Source organism: Sceloporus occidentalis, unplaced genomic scaffold (genome assembly GCF_023333645.1).
Source record: "Sceloporus occidentalis isolate IW3139 unplaced genomic scaffold, rSceOcc1.0.p SCAF_24, whole genome shotgun sequence".
Lineage (NCBI taxonomy): Eukaryota > Metazoa > Chordata > Lepidosauria > Squamata > Phrynosomatidae > Sceloporus > Sceloporus occidentalis.
The window spans coordinates 10824715-10850495 of record NW_028317004.1 but is presented as its reverse complement, the minus strand read 5'-3'; the positions used below and the strand labels follow the sequence as shown (position 1 = coordinate 10850495).

At 40.1% G+C, this 25781-nt stretch overlaps 1 protein-coding gene across 1 annotated transcript; it reads left to right on the top strand.

Annotated features, from left to right (window-relative positions):
- Window positions 1-214: 214 nt before the first annotated feature.
- Window positions 215-19020, top strand: LOC149300609 (cilia- and flagella-associated protein 95-like). Its single transcript, XM_089485108.1, has 5 exons — window positions 215-324; window positions 2539-2650; window positions 9442-9563; window positions 13922-13979; window positions 18838-19020. Exons 1-5 carry the CDS (start codon window positions 215-217, stop codon window positions 19018-19020), a joined length of 585 nt encoding a protein of 194 aa, XP_089341234.1.
- Window positions 19021-25781: the final 6761 nt, after the last annotated feature.

Here is a 25781-nt window from a genome sequence, read left to right as displayed (position 1 = left end):
AATATCATGATATTATTTTAACAAGATATCGGGCTAGGAGTTACAATCCTCTTCCGTTTAAATACTTGAGGTGCAGTCCTGGAAATTGGCAGATTGACGGCACTACTTTTACACACGCGGAAGAGTATTGGAATTGGTTAAGTGACAGGCAGGTTGGAGGGAGCCGATGATAGGTCGTTAGCGTCGTCTGGTTAGAAGCATATCGATCGTGGCGATGTGTACATTAAACGGCACCCTGAAATCTGCCATGTTGGAGACGAAAGGATCGTTATATCTGCGCTCAAATCACATGCAGTATGACAGACCCACATTAGTGTCAGGCTGGTAAGGAAGCACTTGGCTCACATGCTAACTTTTAAACTTTTTTTGATTTGAAATATTTTCTCCATAAACGTATGTCATGTAATCATTCCAAATAGGTCTGCCAAAAAATGTTAATTTTGTGTTTTGTTGTCTATGCTGATGAGTAGTATGACAGAAATTAAATGTAATGGAGATAGAGGCTAATAGCTAACTACTACTACATATCTGCTGTAACAGACAATGACTGCTTGGATCCACAACATCCAACAAACCAATGGAATCAGAAGTGGCATCACAAGTTTATACGTACACTATATGCAGAGCCGGCCTTAAGTGTTCTGGCGCCCTGTGCGGACTACTCCTCTGGTGCCACCCCCTTCTCACTGCCTTCCCCCCCTTCTGCCCCTGCCCCTTCTGCCCCTGCCCCTTCTCACTGCCTTCCCCCCCTGCCCCCTATCACCATCTACCCCCCCTGCCCCTTATCACTATCTACCCCCCCTGCCCCTTATCACTATATCTACCCCCCGCCCCTTATCACTATATCTACCCCCCCCGCCCCTTATCACTATATCTACACCCCCCCCCCCGCCCCTTATCACTATATCTACCCCCTATCCTTACTTACCTTGTTGCAGGAGTCCTGCGGTGGGAGCGGGAGGCGTCCGTCTTCCCGCTCTGCAGTGGTGCGGGCTTCACAGCTGAGCGCCAGAATAGTTCTGGCGTTCAGCACGAAATGCCGGCACTGCGACGGAGTCACAGAGAGTGAGGGGCGCCGAGCGGTTGCTGAAAACTTCACAAGCAACCGCTCGGTGCCCCTGCCCGGGACTTAAATGAAAACACCGTTTTTTTTTTTTGTTTAACTTTATTTAACATCCTCCATGTCAAATAAAGTTAAAAAAAACTTTATTTAACATGGAGGATGTTAAAGTTACAAAAGAAACCAAACGATGTTATAATTTAAGTACCGGACGGCACCCCTGTTGCCATGCACAGGTCGCACACCCCTAAGGCCGGCCCTGACTATATGGACAAAAGTATTGGAATATCAACAGGGACTTTGGTTACATCAATTTCTAAATACATAGACAAAGCATAGCATTGTCCAAAGTGTCTTCTATGTCCACTTCAGCATATCAAGAAACTTTGGACAATGCTATGCTTCCAGCTTTGTGGGAACAGTTTGCGGAAAGCCCTTTTCTATTCCAGCATGACTGCCATCATTGCACAAAGTAAGGTCCATAAAGAAAAAGTTGAACTAGTTTGGTGTGGAAGAACTTGACTGGTCTGAACAGAGCCCTGACCTCAACCCCATCGAAAACAGGGGTCAACATAGGCACCCTGACTAGTCTGCGGCTATGCACCCCCATACGCAACAAACTGAGTTGCACTGTGTGTTCTGAAACCTTTCTATCAGAAACCTTTCTATCAGCATTAACTATTTTCAGCGATTTGAGCTACAGTAGCTCGTCTGTTGGATTAGACCACACAGGCCAGCCTTTGCCCCCCCACCCCCCCACACACATGCATCAATGAGCCTTGGCTGCTTATGACCCGGTTCACCGCTTTTCCTTCCTTGGACCAGTTTTTGAGATGCTCCAGTCATCTAGCCATCACAATTTAGCCCTTGCCAAAGTCACTCAGATCCTTACGCTTGCCCATTTTTTCCTGCTTCTGACACATGAAATGCTTCCTGAGCACTAATGACTTGTCATTGACACCAGCGTCACAGAATGGACACTTCGCCTCGTGCTTAGAAGATTTCTTGTTTTATTTCTTATACCAACAGTGTTTACATGCCATCCTCACCTTTTCATGCTTTACTGTGAATATGAGACAGGTAGTAAACATTTTTCATTTCACTTAGTTTAGGTATATTTAAAATGATTAATTAGATGGGAAATGAGCAGTTTGGGTGGGGTTAGATTTTAGGACAATAAAAAAAAAAATTGACATTTTATTTTACTTAAAAAAACCTGATCTGTGTTGATTATGTATATTAATGTGATCGGTGAGATTGAGGATTATCTTTAGTCGGACCAATATCTCTGTCTTTTATGAGATAATATATTGGGTATAAATGTGGTTATTGTAGGCTGCTGATATAACGAGGCATTCTCCTTGCACATCAGGCTAACAACATAAACGCTGTGTGTCTTAAGTAGTTCTATCTTTTTGATTATTAATAAAAAAATCATGCTAATGATTTTAAATGATAAAAATGACTTTATTTTCTAGGCACCAAAGCCGTGAGACTGAACCTAAAGATTATGATTTGAGAGGCATTCCTACAGGCAAGAAAAATTTATGCCATTCAACATATAGAAGATTAGGAAATTTGGAAAATGAAGTGAGTTGTTTTTTTTGTAGAATTGTACACCAAAATATAAATGATTTATTTGTTTCAAGACAGGAAGTGCATAATATATAGATTGTTATTTAAAGGTCAGGTAAACATTAGGTTTTCATTCATATTTTATATTTTTTCAGCAGTACATTTTACAACACATCTCATACTTTCATTGTTGGATATTATATTTTCTTTTTTCTTTTCTTTTTGTTTTTTTGCTGCCCCCCAAAAATATGTGTCTTATTAAAGCTGGCGGGGAAATATAGTATTTGTTTCGTAATTGTTTATAAGATCAAAAAGCATACAATACAATACCGTATTTGCTCGATTATAAGACGAGGTTTTTTCCAGAGCAAATGCTCTGAAAAATACCCCTTGTCTTATAATCGGGGTCGTCTTATAATCAGACCTCAACTAGGTCTGACTATGAGATTAAGATCCAGATCCCCCGCAGGGGACCTGGATCCACCTGTCTCCCCCCCCAACTTGCCGGTACTTCTGACTCCCCGGGGTGGAGCCAGGGCAGCGTGTAGACGTCCATCGTGCAGACCTTTCCCGGCTGTCAGTGAGAATTCCCCGCACTGACAGCCGGTGCAGGGAACTCTCCTCACTGACAGCCGGGGAAGGTCTGCGCAATGGACGCAGACAACCCCCGCTGCTAACCGCACCTCCTCCCGGCTGCAGCGGAAGTTGTCTACGCGAATCGCATAGAGCTCTACACGCTGCCCCGGTTACACACCGAGGAATCAGAAGCACCGGTAAGTTTGGGGGGGTTAAATGGGGGGCATAAGGCATTTCTGTAGGCAGAGTGCTCTATGAAATGCCTTTTAACCCCTTAATGCCACTCTGCCTCCAGAATATCTACTGCTACATATCTGCTGTAACAGACAATGACTGCTTGGAACCACAACATCCAACAAAGCAATGGAATCAGAAGTGGCATCACAAGTTTATACGTACACTATATGGACAAAAGTATTGGGACATCAACAGGGACTTTGATGACATCACTTTCTAAATACATAGACAAAGCATAGCATTGTTCAAAGTGTCTTCTATGTCCACTTCAGCATATCAAGACACATTCTGCCTCCTGAAATGCCTTATACCTGCCTATATACCACTCTGCCCCATAATATGCCTTTTAACCCCCTAAATGCCAGAGTGGCATATAGGGGTATAAGGCATTTCTGGAGGCAGAGTGGCACATAGGGGGTCAAAAGTCATTTCATTGGGCACAGTGGCATATAGAGGGTTAACAGGCATATCATGGGGCACAGTGGTATTTAGAGGGTTAAAAGGCATATCATGAGGCAGAGTGGCATATAGGGGGTATAAAGCATTTCTGGGGCAAAGTGGCTAGCCTGGGGCAGATGTGCATAACGGGGGGGGGCAGGTTGGAAAATAAAATAAAATAAAAACAAAATATTTTTCTCAATCATAGCATTTATTTTAAAAAAAATAGTTTACATGAATTAACAATTACTGGTAAAACTTTTTTCCTATAGGGTCGTCTTATATTCAGGCTTTTTCTTTTTTTCCTAAATTAATATTCAGAGTTTGTGGGTCGTCTTATAATTGAGCAAATACAGTATATAGCAGACTTGTACAAATGGACCAAAAATGATTTGAATTATTTTTTCGGGCTGTTTTTGGTCCATTTGTTTTTGGACAATGAATTTAGTTTCCCGACCTCTATGAGGACTTTTTAAATTTGGAAACAAAATTATTTGTCATTCACACTCTCTCACTCACTCTTTCACACTATATGACACTCTCAATGTCTCCCTACCTTCTCCTACAACTGCTTCCCACCTCCTTCTCTGTTTCTCTGTCTCCTTCTCTGCAACTTATTAGTCTTCTTAGCCAGCTAGAGAGCAATTGTGCTTTATGGACAGCAGCAGAGTTAATCCTGTATCATAACACTTGGGGAGAAGGTATTTGGTGACCCTCAATGCATGTGGATACATATGCAGCAGAGCTGATGTTTGAGTTATATATTGCTTATTTCACATGGATCAATGAGAAAAACATGAAATAATAGGCATTACTACCCATTTATTGTGGGCAGAGGGGTATCCTTTATTTCTTGGGGTTCCTAAAGGCTTGTGTAGTGGTCATTGAGGAAAGTGTGTTGTATTTGCAATGAAAGTATTATAAATACTTTCATTGCAAATACAATTGTGTTTACATTCAAGCACGAGGACTCTGCTGACGAAGGGGAGAATGCTGTTCAGTGGCGGATCAGGAGCTTCTCCTACAACATTAAGGAGCTTAGTGCTGCTGCCACTTTCCATAGTAACATGTAGAAATGCATTTAGAAATAAAGTCCCTGCAAGAACAGCTTGTCGGCATGCAGGAAAAAAAAAAATCATCCAATATTTTAAACAGAACAGGCACCTGAACTCGTGTAAGCTCCAATGACCCTCAGCCAGAATAAAGAGGGCCACCAAAGCCATAATCCAGTTATGTATTTGTGGAAATGCATATTGTATGCCTCAACTGTATTTCTTTATTTTCATTATGCCAAATAATCACTATCTTATATTTTGTCTACCATGCAATAGTTTATGTACTGTCACATAAATATAGAATCACTAAGTACTGGATACATTTACAAGGGGGTAAGGCTTATATTTATAAAATATTTCCATGAGTATAGCGTCCAAATGGGATTACCACCTGCCCGCACCCTCTGTTTTTATAGCATGAACTCTCAAATAATTAGTCTTATTAAAGCAGACCTGGGCAAAGCACGGCCCGCGGGCCACATCCGGCCCGCTGAATAGCTCGGACCGGCCCGCAAAGAGTGTCCTGGTGACTCACCAATGAGTCCGGTGTCCCCCCCGCCCCGGTCACTTACCTTAAACTCCTGTGTTGGAAGCGTTTGTCTCGGGTGCCGGCGCTTTACGCTGGGCGCCGGCATATGACGTCAGACGCCGGCGATCAGCAGTGAAGCGCCGGCACCCGAGACAAACGCCTCACGCTTCCAACACAGGAGTTTAAGGTAAGTGACCGGGGCGGGGGGGGAGATCCTGAGAAGGGGGGGTTAGGGAGTTAGAGGGGAGATACTGAGAAGGGGGGGTTAGGGAGTTAGAGGGGAGATACTGAGAAGGGGGGTTAGGGAGGGAGGTCTTACTGTGTGTGTGTGTCTTACTGTGTTTGTGTGTGTGTGTCTTACTGTGTGTGTGTGTATCTTACTGTGTCTGTGTGTGTCTTACTGTGTCTGTCTTACTGTGTCTGTGTGTGTCTCACTGTGTCTGTGTGTGTCTTACTGTGTCTGTGTGTGTCTTACTGTGTCTGTGTGTGTCTCACTGTGTCTGTGTGTATCTTACTGTGTCTGTGTGTGTCTCACTGTGTCTGTGTGTGTCTTACTGCGTGTGTCTTACTGTGTTCATAGCTTATTCAGTTATTGTAATAAATATTTTAGCCCATTTTTTAGCTCAAAATATTTTTTCCTTTTTTTTCTCCTCTAAAATCTAGGTGCGTCTTATCAGCAGGTGCGTCTTATAGAGCGAAAAATACGGTATGCACTCCGAAGCCTTGTTCATTTTGTTCACTTCTGTGCTGTGCTAATAGTTATTCAGGCCTTACTTATTCAAGCACCTCTACCAATGACGTAGGCTTGAATAACTTTATTAAACAGCACATAAGTTAACAAAATGGACAAGGCTTCGGAGTTTGTAGTTTGTAGAGGTCTGGCCCTCTAAAACCATTCCAATTTCTCATGTGGCCCCATGGGAAAATTAATTGCCCACCCCTGTATTAAAGGGTTGTAATTGTATTAGATTTTTTGTCCACTAGAGGGAGCACTAATTCTTCAGGCCAAAAGGTCATAACAATTCGCTGATCTATTGCCAACGCTTTAATAAATATAGATACTTTTTGTAACTGCGGCAGCCTCAAATACAGTTTAGTGGACAAATGCCTGACACATGATGATGTAGAGAAATTATTAATTATATATATACATGATTTACATGGTGTTTTACCCTTGTTATATTTTACCAGTGAGTGCTGGCAATGTGGGCAGTTGCCCACTGGGATTACATGCAATTCCACACATTTCGCTTTATGGTTTTTCTGTTTTGGTTATCACTATATAGTTTACAGTGAGCATATTGTCTATAATGGTTTATATTGTTTATAACTTATAACTTTATAATTTATAACTCGTATATATATTATAGCATATATTATAGCATCTACAGTTGGATCCCTGACAACTAGAGATACTATGTGAATGTGGGTTTTCTGCCTATTGCAGTGCATTTTTGTTTATCTGGTTGCGCCTCCAAGCACTGTGCCTGCCATTACTTAGCTACAACCGGGGCCCAGACAGCTAATTCTCTGGTGGACCATTCATGGCTTTGCCTATAAAGTCAATGTTGTCTGAGATTAGCAAGGGATATTTGGAAAGGTATGGCTAGTGTAAGAACATCCTTATGAAGTACCCCAACAGTAGCCATCAAGTGGTAGGACCAAATGGTCTGCCTTCAATGTACACCACATGGACCTTTCTTTTGAGGGAACAGCTTATCCCAAAATCATGTAAAGATCCCAATAGTGCCTAAGCCCACAAAATCCTGAGTGGTTACAAATACTTCAATGAACTGATGGAACCTATGCGTCTTCATGGTCTCTTTTTATAGGACATCAACAGGGACAGTCCTAAAGACAGGTACAAGTAGGAGAAGCAGGTGCTCGTGTCTTGTTGGAACAGGAGAATGAGCAAAAATAATTTGTTCATGATGATCTTGTTGGGAACAAATGTTAGCCTCCACAGGTAAGCTTTCCTTGTACAATGCCATTGCTTAGCCTCACCACTCAAACTGAATGAGTGATCCTAAATCAGTAAACTGGCCAAAGGGTCAGGGCAGGCAGCAATCAGATGAGGTCAAACAGACAAACCAAGCTTAAATACTGGAAATATCACTAACAGTAAAAGTGCACCTACAGATCTCAAAAACTGTCTCTCTACAGAGTAAAGAGAACTGGAGACTGGTGCTCCAGTAACAGAAGGTAGTCCCAGCACCACTAGGCTGGATTTATCCCCGGGTTAAATGTTGCAAGCTCTCCCTTGGTGTTAAATTATAGGTTTGGGTTTACCAGAATATCCTTTCTAATGTACAGCATCTGTTCTTGTACTGTGCGAAGAGAATTGTTTTACACTAATATACATTAATGTTATACATTAATATACACTATATGAGTTTACACAAAAGCTAACAAATAGCATGAAAAATATTGGATTTTGTTTTGATGTATTTCTATGTCAAAGCACAAACTTTATTTTATATATAATAGAACTAAATATTTATGCAAAGTATATTTTACTTATATTTGAGCATGATTATTACTGCTAGATCAGGGCATAGCTATAACTTTGAATTCATTTTGGAAGTTTTTGCTTCCTAAAAAATATGTCATTCTTACTAAAGAGATTAATGACAGTCACTTTATTAAAACATATTTACAGTGCCTTGTTTTCATCCGTCATAGACTTTTCACATTATTTGTTTCATATTTCAATCAAACTGGATTGAAAAGCTATTGAAAAAAGAACCCGGCTCTTCCTTAAGCTCTTAAACAGTTTCAACCCTATTTATACATATGGGAATAGGAGTGACATCAGCCTGAGAGGGACATCAACATGGCGACCAGGGATCCTGACCAAAGACCTCTGGTCTCCGTGACAACTAAGAAAGTATAGATTATTATCTTTAATGCTTTTAAAAGCCCCAAATAAGTTCTTATGCAATGAACTACCTCCATATGTCACATTATTAGTTGAATAGAGTCTACTTTTGTGAAATAAAAGGCGAAAGCCCCATCTTGTCAGGATGATATTCATTTGCAGGACCTGGAAAGCATGCCAGGGTCGAGGAGAAGGTGGATGGTGCCAAATACAAGGTTATTCATAGGGACACTGGTGTAGAGGTTCACTTTCTAAAAGAACAGTGACCCTGAGCACCCAACCTGAATGCCCAAAGTCCACATTTCAGTCCTGCTGAGAATCTGTCACAAGACCTGAAAATTGCTGTTCCTCAAGAGTTTCCATTCAGCCTAAAACAGCACTATTTAGAAAATCATCTTTGTGAAGAAACATAACAGTATGAGTTTAAAAACACAACCTTCCTAAAAATGCGTTTGTTTTACATAAGAATTGCAAACGAATCCCAAATTATTGTCTTAAACTGCGTGCCCTCAATCCACAAGCCTGCATATTGTGCTGTTATCTTACAAGCTGAATATCTGTGTTCATGTATATATCATACCAACCAACCCATGCTCTCCACTCACCACAAAAGCTCAACAATGGGCCTCCTACCCAAGACGGCAAGACAGTGCCTGTTGGGAGGTCTAATATGTATTGATATATGATGTATTGCACCTTCATACCAGCATATATCTTTAGTTAGATTGATCTGTGCATTGCGTGTGGAGAAAAAATCCATATGGAAAGCATTTGTTACAAGAATGCACCCTAAATGAAGCAGAAAGATAAGAACAGTTTTACATCATCGCCCCCAGTAAATATCTCCAATAAGATGCAGAGACCACATAAACTAGCAAGCTCTCCAATTTTATAGCAGGCAGCTAAGGACTATGTCATTGTCTGGCTCTGTGTTACTTTATATATGCTTATTTAACACATTAAGCAACTCTTCAGTTATGCCAAATACCTTGGACATTTATTTCCACAGAACCTAAACTATATCTAAAATGACATGTTAACAAAGCCATGTTAAATGACTCCTTCTGATGTTCTATGTTGCTTTCATTTTTAGGTCTGGGGTACTACAACTGAAGAACATTTGTCTCAAGTGAATTTAAAGAAGGAATATGAAGTCAAAGAGGTCGCCAAGTCAATGGTCAATGAGGACAATATTAATATTATTAGCCTTGAAAGGTAATGTCATTTTCTCTTACTTGAGACTGATTACTCCTAGCATGAAATAAGGTTAAAAGGGGAAAATAAAGATTAACAAAATAAAATAATCCCCACTATATTGGAAGCACTTTTTCTACATAAAAAAATGTTCAGTAATCGAAACTGAATTAAGTTAGTAAAAAGGAAGCAGAATATATATTAGGTGCTAATACTATGTATATTTAAAATACAGGGTCCTCAACTTCATAGTTGCATAAACACTGGTGTTAAGCAACCACTCCAAATCTTATGTGTTAGCATACGTTCCTAAAAGTAGCATGTGGATGGAACAGAGAAGGGTTTTGTCACCTACCGTATTTTTCGCTCTATAAGACGCACCTGCTGATAAGACGCACCTAGATTTTAGAGGAGAAAAAAAAGGAAAAAATATTTTGAGCTAAAAAATGGGCTATAAAAAAAGGACATCATCCTCCCGTCATGCCTGCACAGAAAAAAGCTGGTCAGACATGATGGGAAGTGTAGTTGGACTACAAGCGCCGTACTGCGCATGCGCCGGCGCCATACGTGACACGGCGCTTGCGTCAAATCCCCCCGTCCTCTCCATCCAGTCCGCCCTTAGCCGTCGCAACGGACCAGAGAAGAGGAGAGGCGGCGACAGAGGCGGCGGTCTCCAGATGAAGACCTCCCCTGGACGGCGAAGCGAGACAGAGACTGTCCGGGACACTTTTGGTGAGTACCGTATTGGCTCGGATATAGGCCGCCCCCGTATATAGGCCGCACCCTAAAAGTTTGGTGCTTTTTTAAAGAAAAAGTTTTTTTCTTTAAAAAAGCACCAAAAAACATACTGCCACTCTGCCCCCCCCGCCCCCCGAGATATGCTACCACTGTCCTCCCTCCCCGAGATACGCTGCCACTGTCCTCCCTCCCCGAGATACGCTGCCACTGTCCTCCCTCCCCGAGATACGCTGCCACTGTCCTCCCTCCCCGAGATACGCTGCCACTGTCCTCCCTCCCCGAGATACGCTGCCACTGTCCTCCCTCCCTCCCCGAGATATACTACCACTGTCCTCCCTCCCCGAGATACGCTGCCACTGTCCTCCCTCCCCGAGATATACTACCACTGTCCTCCCTCCCCGAGATACGCGGCCACTGTCCCCCTCTGCCCCCCCCTCCCCAACTTACCGGAGCAGACTCCCGGGTGTCTTGCGGGGCCGGCGGGGGACATCTACGCAATACAACTTCCGGTGCGGCACATCCGGCACCGGAAGTTGTATTGCGTAGACGTCCCCCGCCGACCCCGCAAGACACCCGGGAGTCTGCTCCGGTAAGTCCGCGGGGGGTGCAGAGGTAAAACGCATCCGCACGATGCGCTTAGACAACCTCCCGTGCCGGCACCCCCCCCCCCGTGGGAAGTGCTGGCAGGGGAGGCTGTCTGAGCGTATCGGGGAGTAGGATGCAGGTCCCCTGCACCGCTGCGGGGGATCTGTATCCTAACCCCGCTGCCTGCCCGGCGCCCGGGACTGCATGTCCCGGGCGTCGGGAGCTAGACCCCGAATATAGGCCGCACCCCCACTTTAAAGTCTTAAAGTGGGGGAAAAAAGTGCGGCCTATATTCGAGCCAATACGGTATATCGTTGCCCCCCCCCTCCCTGCATGCATCTTCGCTCCATAAGACGCGGCTGATTTTTCATCCTACTTTGGGAGGAAAAAAACTGCGTCTTATGGAGCGAAAAATACGGTATTTTTTTCAAAATGAAAGAGCCAGGCAGAGCTCTGCCGCTCATCAAGCTTTTATTTCAATTATTTTATTTAAAGCTGACTGCTGCCTTGGTGGAGATCATCGTTTGTGTAAGTACTATGCCAGGAACAGAACCTGGATGCTTTCATGCCCTCCAGGAATTCTGCCCTTTCGTGGCCACGGAAACGTTACAAGCCTGGCAGATTCTAGGAAAATAAATAGCCAGATTCCCGTAAAAAAAAATATTTTTCATTAGAGGTCAGATTTTCTCTTGGGCGATGTATGTGCCATGTAAAAATGAGACGGTTTCCTATTATTGACTTGGTACAAATGTAATGTTCCATAATTGTAAAGAATACTGCAGAAAATGGATGTTACAAAGATTTCTCAAAAGGAAATGATATCTATCATGGAAGTTGTTTAATTCTCAAGTCGGCAGGGAACGGGCATAGTCAAAAGCCACTTCCCTGCCCGGATAAAGAAAAACCTAACCTGGAGACCCAGGGATGCAGGGCTTTACCCAGAAGCTCCTAGTCAAAGCAGTAGACTTTCCAGGTATACTTATTGAGGGCTTTGAGGGGCTCTCCAAATATTCTGTGAATGCTCTGAGAGCTATGAGGAAAGTTTCTCACAGGTCACCTTCAAAGATGTTTTTTTATGGATATAATTAATAAAGTGTATAGTTTATAACAATGCCTGGGATAATTCATGCTATGAACCATGCCATTCAATCTTTTAGGCAAACTGGTCGACCTGAAACGAATTTGGGAGGAGTTTTACAAAGACATAGCAAAGACCATATGAAAACGTATGTATTTGAAGAAACGCATGGAATGATAAATTATCTTATTATAGTTATTTACTAGCATAGTGTGCTTCTTAATCACCTATGGATGTTATTCAACGTAATCAAGTTATTTTCCCAAAATAAACTAGGACTAGATTAATGATGGAGTTGAAGCTGTTTAAGCAGCAACACCCCCCCCCACCCCGCTGAAATTAAATATTGACCATACTTCATAATTGTAGGCTGTTGTTAAACCAAGAGGTCAAGGGGATGCTATTGGAAGGGAGATGGTCTGAAAGGCTGACACTTCATAGTGTTCCTACTTGTCACTATGTATTGCTGGTTAGGCACACGAGGTCCAGTTTGTCCATATGAAGCTGCTTAGTTATTAAACACGGGTCTTCTATTCCTCATCACAATAAATATTAATATTATCAACCCAGAGGCGGCAGTAAAGTGAAAGCTGCAGCAGTTATTGTACTTATAGCACCCTGAGACAGGTTAGATTGTGTGTGTGTGATTCAAACTGGTTTTGATGAACCAAGTTATATGACCATAAAACCAAGTAACCCAGTTGCTGTTGTCACAATGTAGGAAAAAAAGTGCATTAATTAAATGTTTAGCTACATTGTTAAACTATAAAGAGTAAATATTACCTCCATTTTCAAGATAATCTCTGTAAAGGGTCTAGAATTGAGACCCAATTTCAACGGGGTCATTTCTAAGTATTTTCATTTCAACTTTTTTTGTGGTTTTCCTACATAGTTAAATAGTAACATAGTAAATGAGGTTGAAAAAAGACCTAAGTCCATCAATTTCAACCCTTCTATATAACCTTCCTAACAAAAACATTTGTTTTATTTACCTTACTTTTTGTTCTCTTGTGCCAGACATTAATAACTAATATTGATATTGTTATTTTTCTTTTAAATGAACATAGCCTGTATAACTCTGTGCTGTGTATTTTATAGGTTTCCAACAGTTTGTTGAAATCAAATTAGGCACCGCTAACAATTACTAGAGCAACAGAGAGAGAAAAACCAATAATAGTTAAAACAGCTTTCCCATAATGACAGTATACAAACTAGTCATTAGATAAAAATGATTTCCATTGCTTTGCATAGATTATAGAGAAACAGAAAAAAAAAAACGATTTGGAAATCAACAGAACGCATTACAAAAGTAGAAATCAAAGTCTATTACTTTAACAAATCATAGCAATTAAGCGGAATTAAATCTTTCCTTAATAATTACAAAGGGTGGGCGTGCTGTGTGAGTTCGTGGAATAGTCATTAAAATAATAAAGGGGACTTTTTAAAAGAAAAGTCCAGTTTTCTGTCTTTTGACACTGTGGGCTGGGTACTGTTGCCTCAGATAGAACATTTGAGTTTGATGGCAGATAAGAAACATTTAGCCCATGTCGTCATCTTGGAGGAAAGAAGTGAGAGGGGAGAAACATTTAGATAGATAAAGGGATTTAACAAAGTACAGGGGGAAGTTTATTTCAAGCAAGAGAAACATTAGTACAATAGTCCATGATCTAAAACTGGAGGGTCATTAGAAGTAATGTAAGGACGTTTTACTTACTTTACTTTTACTGAGACTGAGAGGGTGATAGATAAATGAAACAGCTTCCCAGTAGTGGTAGAGGGTGATACATTGAGGGTATATAGACATCCATGGGATAGACACAAAGATATCCTGAATCTAAGAGGGAGACCAAGGGCTGATTAAGGTGGTTCTGATCTGCCATCACATTTTATGTTTCCATGTTTTTAGCTTTTATATAAATGTATTTTTCACTTTTTTTTTTTCTTACTATCGTTACTTTTTTTTTTTTACTATTTTTAGGCAGATGGAAACAATTTATAAGACAGATTACATGCCGCCGCACTGTTATACACCCTATGTAAGTACTGGTAATTCAAAATCATATATTTGGAAAATATCTGCAGGGCTGGCTTTTGGTAAGAGCAGTGCATGTAATGTGTACATTAAAGGTTCAAGTTTTACACATTAATAGTATAGTGTAGTGTAGTAATATAAATCTTAACAACCAACCGACATGGGCTAATGCGTTCACACGATAAAGATATAAATGCATCTTGATGTTCCTATTGAGGAGATCATCCAGAAGGTGCATGTCTCTAGTTTAATTTTTAAATGCATAGCTGTTAAAGGAATAGTTTAGTGTACCTTACACCCCCCACTAAAACTGCATGTTAAAGTACTCTGTGAGAAATAAAAAATAAAGGCCGTACATCAGGTAGAAGCTGCTTTTCTGTGGCCCGGCAATTTCTTGTCACTGATTGGTTGATTGAAGTGCCCCCTTTAAAATCAATTACAAGAGTGTTATCTTACAAAACAAAATTGTTCAGCGCAAACTGTCTAGAGGTCGCCTTTGTGGCCTTTTATGATCCTAGCGATCTCTACTAGCACAGTATGATTGCAATCAGGTAAATCCTGTGACAAAGTATTATAGGAGGGGACCTGGTCAGGGGCCCCTACAGACCCTGCAAGTCTCCGCTCCATAAAGGGGATTCCCTGATGACATCATGTTAACTAGTTTTCCTAGGCAAAGTGTAAGGTCTTACCTAAATCTAATTATAGCAAAACAACAAAAGTTGTCCCGGCCTCCCACGTGGAAAAAATGTGTTCTTACCCTTGGTGATCAAAAGATTAAAGCAGCCGTACAGTATACATTTTATGTTTGCCCTGAAACATTTAAATAGTGTAGTAGCTCACACCTGTGTAGTCAGAGACAGGCCATCAGGTGACAAGGCCAGAAGAAGTAATCAGATTCACTCAAGGCAAAATAATCCTGTGAAATGATCAGAAATCAACAGCGGATGATACTCTATCATAAACATGCTTCATTTATCACTTATTTTTGGTAAAAAAAAATTGTTTAAAGAAAATGATTTTTTTTAAATGAAATCCTGCTGGAAATCCCATTATACTGAAGATATTCCCTTCCGCATCCAGTAACATGCAGGGCTTGGAGCCAAAGCAGCTGGAGAGTGTAATAATTGAATAATACAACAATACACAGAAGTACTGTTATAGAACACCTGTAAGCCATAAGGGCCCCGTGTTAATCTTTTCTTGCCTCTTTGTTGAATTTCCGAACTCCATTGTATAAGCCACCAGGAGGTACTGTTTCAGAAGAACTGACTGTTCCCTGAATTCTCCCAAAACTCAATGATCCTTAAGTCGCTTGATTTTGCTGACATGTAATGTATATATGTAAGTACTCTCATCAAAAATATTTAATTATCCACTTTATCACAGCTTTAGTTGGCTCAGAGACAGTATCTCTGTAGTTATAGTGGTCTGGAAAGCCCCATGAAATATGGAAGTGCTTCAAACACAATGGCCATGAGTAAGTCTTCTCCGTTTCCCCATAGATTTAAAAAAAAGGGAGCAAAGTTCCAAAAGTAGGATGATGACGCACCACAAGAGTTGCCATTGAGTTGGAAAGCTGGGTAGTAGGCATTATTAAACCACTAAGGTTGGTCATCGGGCTCAATATATACATTAAGGAAAGCAACATAACAATTGTCTTTATCCAACTTTCCAGGCGATATCTACTTTGCTGAGCACACATAGAACACGACAAATGTGTTATGACTACTTCCACGAACAGATATGCACTGTGATTGTGTCTGGTATTTGGACCACACAAGCTCTTGGCTTAGTCTTTAAGTTGTATCTCATGGGACAAGAAACCAAAAATAAACAGACATATTTTTAATAACTTATTTCTCAAGTGTGCACACGTTATTACATTTGCTTATGCACATTGCTTTCTTTTGCAGCCTCAGATTTTAATCAAATGACTGCTTACCTAACTTAATTAGATTAGAGTGACAGCATTGTTTTCCATTGATGTAATACTTCTGAGAGAGCTGCTGTGTATTGATTTGGCTTTGCATTATAATTGCATGACAGTGTAGCAGTATGAAATCATATCATAAGTTTTATGTAGAACACCACTGGGTTCTCTCTAGTTCCTCGTGGAGGCAACGAGTAATGGTATCATATTAGTCAGTGCCAGAATGCCATCGTTTTGGAGAATACATTAAATCTGCCCAACTGCCCAATTGCCTAGGAACATTTGTCTTATCAAGCAGTAAATGAAGGATCTTAAAGGGATTTCACAACTAAAATGATTAACTTATTGGCTGTGGTGCTTCACACATCCATATCATGACTGATGTGTTGAGTTCCACTGTATCGTCATAGTGTCTTGTATCTACATACCTTAAATATATTGAATGGCTTTATGTAGGTACGCCGAGGTGTCTAGTTAAAGGGGCACCTGTCCCTTTTTTCCCAAATATTACATATTTGAGTTCAGGACACAAGGTAAACTAATGTAATTGTGTTTAACCCCTTAATGACAAAGTGATCAAATGATCAAAATGCATTGTTTTCAATGGGTTTAGGGAGCGCCCATTGTCCTTAAGAGGGGTTAAAAGGAGCAGGAGCCCACCTTATAATAATACCATAGAAGCATCTATCTTTACTTGCTTTTCTCAAGATCTGCATGATTATTCCCCCTCCATTATTCCAAAAAATGAAAACAAATGTTACTTGTTTACCCTTGTTAAGGTTTCTCGGGTCACTGTGAAGTAAACAGTGAGTACTATTTAGTCTTTGCGTCTGATGAAAACATTGGAATTGAGTAGTTATCATGCTTTTTTTGTTTGCGGTGACTTTCCCAGTTGGAGAATTCTTTATTACCAGAATCGGTCAGGGCTGACCCTAGTCTCCTGCTGCTGTTGTCTTCACCAGTAAAAAAAAATATTAGTACCTTTTAAAGGAAGGCGGTTAAACCTTTAGTTGGGAATTCTGTTTTGAAAAATATTTCACAAATAATTCACAAATGTACACCGTTTTTAGATTACTTTATTCCACCAGAAATCTCTTCCACGCTTTCCATAGCCTCCCTAAAGAAAAGAAATGCGTGTGTCTTTGTTCTCAAGTAAAAGACATTCATGGTAATGCATAGCACGCAGTTTCAGAGGCAGGGATAAGACTAAGAAGACTTAAAAATAACTCTGTTATATAGAAAGTCATTTTTCTGCTGCGAGATTGGCCTACCTCAGCCTCCCATATGTTCTGGCATTATTGCCTTTGGAAAATGTAATTCATTATATGTCAGCGTAATAATACCTCTAGAATCAAGATTTGTATTGTGTTCTTCTAGGGAGTGTCGCATGAGGCGGTGGGGAGAACAATAAATACTGCAAACTCGGTGTTCTTGCTTGATGTTGCTGCTATAAATTTATGCCATGGTTAAAACTTGCGTGCCGTCGCTGTAAGATATATTTCTTTCTGTAACCTTGACATTTACAATTGTTCTGGGAGATATTACTAAACCAAGAATGGTTTTGGAGCGCTACGTTAAAGAATTCTCTGCAAGTTGCTGATTACCCGTAGATGGGTAGAACTGTGATTTAGTGGATTATGAATGACATATTCTGTTTTATCAAGAAATCTGCAATGCAATTAAAGTAGGGCTGCAACTAACGATTATTTTAATAATCGATTAGTTGGCCGATTATTTTTTCGATTAATCGATTAATCGGATAAAAAAAAACAATATGCAAATTTTTAGTTTATTTAAAATAATTTAATGAACTGGATGTTAAAAAACAACTTAAAATTTACATTAACATTCTTATTTTGTTATGATGTAATAAAAAAACAATATTTTCAAAGTACAAAAACCCAAACACAATATTTATGAAACAAAATAACCCCAAACATTCTGAAAAGAGGTGGACTATTACTGTTCAAGAAACTTTGCCCCAGCCCTGGTACTTTGCACCCAGCACTTTGCACTTTGCACCCAGCACTTTGCACTTTGCACCCAGCACTTTGCACCCAGCCCTGGCACTTTGCACCCGGCACTTTGCACCCGGCACTTTGCACCCAGCCCTGGCACTTTGCACCCAGCACTCAGCACTTTGCCCCACCCCTGGCACTTTGCACCCAGCACTTTGCACCCGGCACTTTGCACCCGGCACTTTGCACCCAGCCCTGGCACTTTGCACCCAGCACTTTGCCCCAGCCCTGGCACTTTGCACCCAGCACTTTGCACTCAGCACTTTGCACCCAGCCCTGGCACTTTGCACCCAGAACTTTGCACCCAGCCCTGGCACTTTGCACCCAGCCCTGGCACTTTGCACCCAGCACTTTGCACTGTGCCCCTGCACCCAGTCTCCAACTCTGCCCTGCACCCAGCCCTGCCCCCACATTCTGCCCTGAGAACCGCTCTGTGCGAACGGAGCCACTCGCACAGAGCGATTCGCACAGACATGAAGAATACTTACCTCCGGAACGCGTCACATCCGTCACGCAGTGCAGAGCGTGTAGCGGAAGCAGGGAACGCTCGCGGAGGTAAGTAAAAGGAGCCAACAACGAATCGATCACTCGATTAATCGATAACGGAAATCGTCGACAACGATTTCCGTTATCGATTATTATCGATTCTATCGATTCGTTGTTTCAGCCCTAAATTAAAGTACTAGGGGTATGTGAAATATACTTTTTTTAGAGGACATTTGTATATATAGTTTTATGTCTTATTTTGTAACTAAATAAATAGCTAGGATATCGCTGCCATTTATTGGATGAGATTTGTAACAAACTACTGTCCAGTTTTGTGATTTCTTTTTCTCGTTTTGATATTGCAAACCTATAGGTTTCCTTTAAAGAAAAAAAGTAAAAATCATTTTATTTATGTTTCTTTTTTACAGAAATATCCAGAGGTCCCCAACTATTCTTCAGCCTACAAGAAATGCCACTCTCAGTTTACAGACACGGCAGACTATAGGAGATTCGGCAGGAATACGTGGCAGGACGAAAGTGGGATTTATGCTAATAATGAAATTAAGCAGATGGTGTTCAAGCCAACCGGCCCTATCACGCCTCATCTGTGATATATACAGGAGGATCTGTAATCTATATGCACAAGAGTCTTTCTGAACAAACATGAATGACCAATGCCACCCCCCTTTTTTATTTTATTTTCTCTTCTATAACTGGTAAAATCATTTTGTTAATGGCTATAAATTTAGACATTGGTATAGCTACTGAGTAAAGTAAACTTGAAGCAAAGTTTGAGTGAAGACAAAATTCTTATTTATATTGGCTCTATATAGTAAAGATAAAGGGATAAACTAAAACTGCATATTATGATATACCAGTTAGTAGACTTATTTTGTCATGCATATAAAACCAGGATTTAAAGAAAACAATTGGGTTTATCCATCAAAGTGAGAGATAGCAAGAAAGTTGGACACTTCAAATCTGATAGTACTATGCATTAACCCCTTAAGGACAATGGGCGGTCCCTGAACCAATTGAAAACAATGCATTTTGAGCCCGTACCTGTACGGGCTTTGTCATTCAGGGGTTAAGAAGGATCAACCATGGAAAGTTTAACTCCTACAAGAAACGCTTGTTAGCCCTCTATATAATTCTAAATTAATAGATCAGATTATTGGCCCTTTATGGTGCATTGTGAAATTGGAGAGCTGCAACTCTCCTGCTAACGCCTTCTTTAGTGAATTGTCACACGTAACGTTGTGGTTTAGAAAAAATATTTACCTAATCGGGACTTTTCCTTGTAACTTAATTTTGAGCACCATCTCGGCGACTGTATTTTGGCTTTCAAGTAAAACACCATAAACTAATCTTCAATTGCCCCTGTCTGCCTTGCCAGCCCTCCCCTAGACTTTTTACAGTAGCCCATATGGCCAATGGGGAAAAAAATGGGAAAATTGCACCACTTCTAGCTCTAGGTTACCAACGAAGACCTAAACAGTAATCCAATCTTTTTCTAGATTTCAAATTAGTGCTTGCTTGATAATTACAAACATGTATACCTACAGTTCTTAATATTTATTAGTATTATTAGTTATGTCATAGTGAACTAAGCAAACGCAAAAGGGTCATTATTGCTTCTGTCAATGTTATTAATCCTGCCAGTAAATTTCACTCATCCTTTTGATAGCTCACTCAGCAGTTTGTTTAATCTGAGGATACAACGTAAAAGCTTCATTTCAACAGTAGCACTACATCATATGGAGAGGAGGAAGAAGGGTGTTAAAAGATGTTTGTCTGACCATCTAAACATCTTGGATGAAATCAGATTTATTATTTAGGATTGTTTCATGAATTACAAGCACAATGCTAGTACAGAACAAGCATTTTTAAATTAGGCTGTCCTGAGGGTGAGGTTCAAAGACGCTATATAGCTATTATGTATAGACAGGTCTCTAGAACTCTTATTGCTGATCCCATCCAAATGTATTATTTTATCACGGTAAATGAAAGACAACCATTTTATTTAATATTCTTATTTGATCTCAAATTTACCTATATATGTGCTTTTTATTACTTTTTTACTTTATTCAAGTACAGAACAAGACATGTGACAGCTCAACCAATTATATATATATATATATATATATATATATATACATACATAATGTGTACAGCCAATAACAATACAAACAGTACATCTTCTATATTTTTTTTGCAGGTGCTTTGCATAATATTGTATGCATGATAAAACATCCATCATTAGGTTGCCTTGAACCTGTACAAGGCATCACCTGGACTATATCAATTACCCCTACTTAGGTAGTGATGGAGCTGTCTTTGCACTTTAAATATTCAGTCTCAATGGATCTTCTCAAATTACCTAATTCACATCCCATGTTACAAGGTCACGAAAATGTGGGGTGCATAGAAATGCCGGAACTGCGTTGGCGATCCTTCCTTAATGAAGTTATCTGTATTCATGCTCGTCGCCAAAATATATCGGTCTAGGCTTATATAATCAGATGGATTCTAAATGACTCGCAGAGTATGAGAAGCCTGTGGGACTGGCTGGCAATTTATTTTCTTGTCCCCTTGGACATTGATGGATTAGATTTTCACTTCATTTTCTCCTGTCACACAAATCCAGGCTATTTTTATTTGATTTTCTCACCATTTCAGAAAATGTGCCAACAGAGATATCAGAGGTGTTTTACGTCTTTTTGCAAGTTCTGTAACCCTTTCTAACCTTAAATTGCATCCACTTTATCTTGAGGTGTAAACATGAGAGGTGTTTCTATGATATTGTGCCATGTGGATGCAATGCATATAAAAAGGAAGTCTTTATGCTATTATGGTGATCTCTGAGAAGCATTTCTGTAAAATAAAGCACGTGAGCTAAAGGACCCATATCCTTTAGATTATAAGGAGTCACGTGTAGTGTCTGTTCTTAATAATACCCAGAGGAATTCTGCCGATAAGCAGACTTTGCCATGAGCTATTCCGCCCGTGCAGATGTGCATACTGGCATGACAGATGAAAACCGATTGCCAGGAAAACAGGAAAACTAGATTTATGAATCACGATAAAACGCTTCTGTTTAAAAGGAAAGTTACAGGGGGAAAACAGTAAAAAGTGCAATAGCCATGGAAACAATAACATTACCCTAGAATTGGAGATGACCAGAGGGATGCTTTTATTTCACAGATTATGGCATTACCAACAAATGATGGGTGACCAAATGTTATATATGTCAAGTGAATAATGGATCAATTATGGGGGAAAACACGACCATGCCTTCAGTCGCAAATGATGGCATAAATCACCACTCTGAAGACCATGTTGTCTGTTGTGGCAAGCGAGCAGCAGGACAACGATTTGTACCTTGGAGGGAATAGATCTCTTGTATCCTGCTTCTTTACATGAAGAATATGAAGTTATATGAAATCCAGTATTTTCTAGACACTTTTTGAGACACTTAGGAGGTGTTATAATCTAGAAAATACTGATTTCCTTTTGTGGGTTATCTACACAAGTGCTGTCAATCACTGGTGCAAGAGGTGCCATCATCTCTCTCTTTCTCTGCCCTCTCATTCTCTCTGTGTTAGTAAATGCCTGCACTGCTCCCCAACATATAGGCAGCCGTAAGTACAGACAAGGAAAGCACTCACAGAGGCGTTTGAAATCATTACGCTAGTTTGAAGCCGTGATTGATTTAAGCCCCCCCAAAAAAATGTCCGAGAATGCCCTATTGCCTTCTTCAAAACATATGTCTTGCTGTAAAAGAAAATGCGGGTTAGAGGAGATATGTTCATGTTGTTGGGCATGGACCCTACATCAGAGCATTAAGCTGGACCACACTACCATTAATACCTGCACGCGGTTGGCGGTAGTCATAGATCTGAGTCATTCAGAATAATGTTTGCCGCAGTGATCATTTATCTGCTCTTTGGTTTTCTCATTTCATAGCAGATTTTTTTTTTTTAATCCTGCTAGAGAAATAGCTGTTTTGCTACATAAAAGATTATTTTTCATGACTGCATCAAATAACTGTGCGTGCTGTTTGACAGCTTGTGTTTTGTGTGTATAAATGGGATGAATCAAAACAGAGTTTCCGTCATCTTTCAGTCAAGTTTCACAAATTATAAGAAAAAAATGAAACAGACTTCCAAGTGTTTTTGACAACTGGAAAAAAGCAATACCATTTTCTGCTTTCTGGGTTAGCTTGGATAAAAGAACCGTGAATTTTCGTTTGCATTCTGTTGGTTTTTTTCACACTCTTACACTCTGTATTATTCTTGCTGATATGAGTACTTGTGCAAAAGGACGAAGCCATGGCGTGCCCCACAGAGATAACTTTTCCCCATTCTTCCTATTGGGGACAGAGTGTGCACAGAGGCTCCGCTTTTTTGCGGAAGCAGTCACCAGATTCCCCTATTAGATCCTGACATATTACATAAGTTACCGCTATGACTTCTACTTGACTCACTTTCCAAATCAAACACTGTCACTGTCACGAGTTAACTCTGTCTTGTGCTCTGAGTCTGAATCAGGTGATTGATTATAGTGCTTAGGTTAGGTTAATGGTTAGGACATGATGCTGGTGGTAGTTGCTGGGTTAGTGATAGGTGTTCGAGTGAAATGTTAGTGTTGGAGGTAAGATTTCGGTGTTAGCTGTGGGATTAGTGGTAGGTGCTGCTGTTGGTGTTAATGTTAAAGCGTAGCGTTAGGGTTAGGTAATAGTTAATGGGATAGTGTCAGATGTCATTTTAGGTGCCAGGTTTGGTGTTACTTTTATGGCTAGGTGTTAGGTGATAGTGACAGAGTCAGTGTTGAGTTAAAGTTATAATCTTAGACTTTAGGATTCCATGTTGGGATTCATTTTAGTATATTGTTTGGTGCTCTGTTTAATTTATAAACTGTTGGCGCTATATAAATAAAAGATAATAATAATAATATATGCATTATGGGTTTCAGCTTGTAGTTCATCACTAGTCATATGGTCTATGCAGGAGATTATAGCGAAAGTAAATTCATTGATTTTTAAGGTTCCCTTTCAGAAAGAGAGTCTGTCGAGGATTCGTTTATGAATTTATAATGATTAATATAATAGACACATAGATGAGAAACAGCGCAAAGTAAATGATCTCATTCCACTGAGCTTCCGTTATAGATTCAGCACACATTAGATTTCATAGCTGAACAACTGCATCTAGCAGCTGCTGTTCTCAGATGTCCACATGTGAAATATTGTTTTTTCCAGCAGTAGCATCCAGATCTGCTGATATATGTTTGCCAGATTTCTTTGTTGGTTACCTTGCCTGTTTATCTTTTGTTTTGTCTTGCTACAGCCGTAATTGGCTTTTGCTTTTCGCTCGTCTGCCAATCCCCTGTCTGTGAATTGTAAACATTTATTTTTGGGAAAATAATGCAGATGTTATTTTTTTTCATTTAATTCAGAACAGTTTTCATGAACACACTGAAGAGCTACTGTACAAACAGTGAATGGGTAGCATATCAACTACATAATTAGGCCTCGATCTAGCTTGTTCTGTTATTGCCCAGATAAGTGTTGACCAATTATTTTTTGGCTATACAAATGCCTGGTTGAAAATATCATAGATATTCACCACAAGCTTACATAATGACTGAGATAATAGACTGAGATAATACTCTTCAGTGGTGTAGTTCTGTCTGTTTGGTCCTGGTAACAGGACCACGGACCTCCAAAAAGGTCCTACTATAATAATGGCTGAAATGACTCTGCATAAAGCATACATAAACAGTTAGTATGATCTTGAAGATTTAACTATGCATTATGTAGGGCCGCTCGACCATTCTCACTTTGTTCTTGTCGGAGACATTTGTAGGGGTTAGCCCTTCATGATGAGATGAATAATTGCAAGAGGGACTTTCTCATCTCCGCTAACAGTTTTGTTAATAAATCCCTATGAGTGTGTAATACAAATGAGGCCACATGACAATATATAATATATTTTTCATGACTGCATGTCTCGCTTTTCTAGAAATTGACGTTAGGAATACAATAGCTGAAATTCCAGCTATAGCAACTAATTATGTTTTTAACTTGAATATGACTTCCCATCTTCCCCTCTAGAAGGGTCCCTTAATTTTATCTGTTCTCCGTTGTGCTATACTCTGGATTCTATTCACAATGTAGAAATAGGTTATAATAGGTTATAATAATTATTATAAAAATCTTACCTATAAGAGGACTAATTACTGGTATCCATGTAGGACGGCTCCTTGTGTGGGGTTACTGTGACCAGGCATCTTATCATATAACTTCACTTATGTTGACCACAAAGCCACAGAGCAGATGGCATTTAGTGACCAGCCTTTTCCTGAAACCTCCTTGCAGATACTGTAATATTCAATGTAGAAATGTTGTTTTAATATACACACACCCATATGTCTCTGAAAGACCTGGCAGTAGCACATTCACTGAGGTATGCTGCTTCTGTGCTCCCAAATAACATAGACAATCCATTCCACAACCAAATAGCACCCTAGGCAAGAAGCCACTTTGTGGCTCCTCCGAACATGTATAGTATGTGCCCCACCACACATTGTGGAAGATTTTGTGTCCCAGGCTAGCACAAGACCTAACGTTGGGCAATAGGAAGATTTTCTGGGGTGCCTGCCAGCAACCACTCCTGCCTGAGTCATCCAGCACTAAGACCATCTCTGTGGACCAGCACTAGGACAGTCCCATTTCTACTAAATTCCTCTCTGCTGGACTGTTTTACCACTGACGCCCTTGATGACAGAAAGGAAGCTTATTCTACTAGGGGAACTGCTTATAAAAAAATACATTTTCAAATGATTACCTTTTTTTTCAAAAATTGTCACCAGTCGATAAGGACTTCATCTGATCACCCTACATTAATGGTTTATAAACTATCAAGCCTATAATGTTGATTGGAAATTTAGAAGCTTTATCCTGCGTACTTCCCAACCATCCATAGTTTTAATAGTATTTCTACATTTAGCATATCAATAATAATTACGGTAATGTGTTTATGTGGCATTTTGAAAATGCTGCCATAATTCAAATCATGGGCCAGTGTTCCAGATAATAAGCAGCTAGTACTGAAATGTAATCATCAACATCTCTTTGTACCTCCTTGACCTTTTTATTCTTCAAAACCCTGAATTAAATCTTATTGCAACCTGTTTAACCAGAAGCATCCGTTTGCAGCCATAGCAGAATGCACATAATCCCTTTTGTTTCTACATGTTTCCCACTCCACTGATTTAATTAGTTTTACTCATAATAGATTTGTTTTGCCCTGTAGTGCTGACTGTGTACATTGCATCTTAAAGAGTATTACACAGATTAAACATACTTGGG

Excerpts from the sequence above, each read along its gene's own strand:
- LOC149300609 (XM_089485108.1), top strand. The coding sequence starts at position 215 with ATGTGTACATTAAACGGCACCCTGAAATCTGCCATGTTGGAGACGAAA. Across the intron at positions 9,564-13,921 it reads AATATTATTAGCCTTGAAAG|GCAGATGGAAACAATTTATA; the intron begins GTAATGTCATTT and ends TACTATTTTTAG. Across the intron at positions 13,980-18,837 it reads CGCACTGTTATACACCCTAT|AAATATCCAGAGGTCCCCAA; the intron begins GTAAGTACTGGT and ends TCTTTTTTACAG.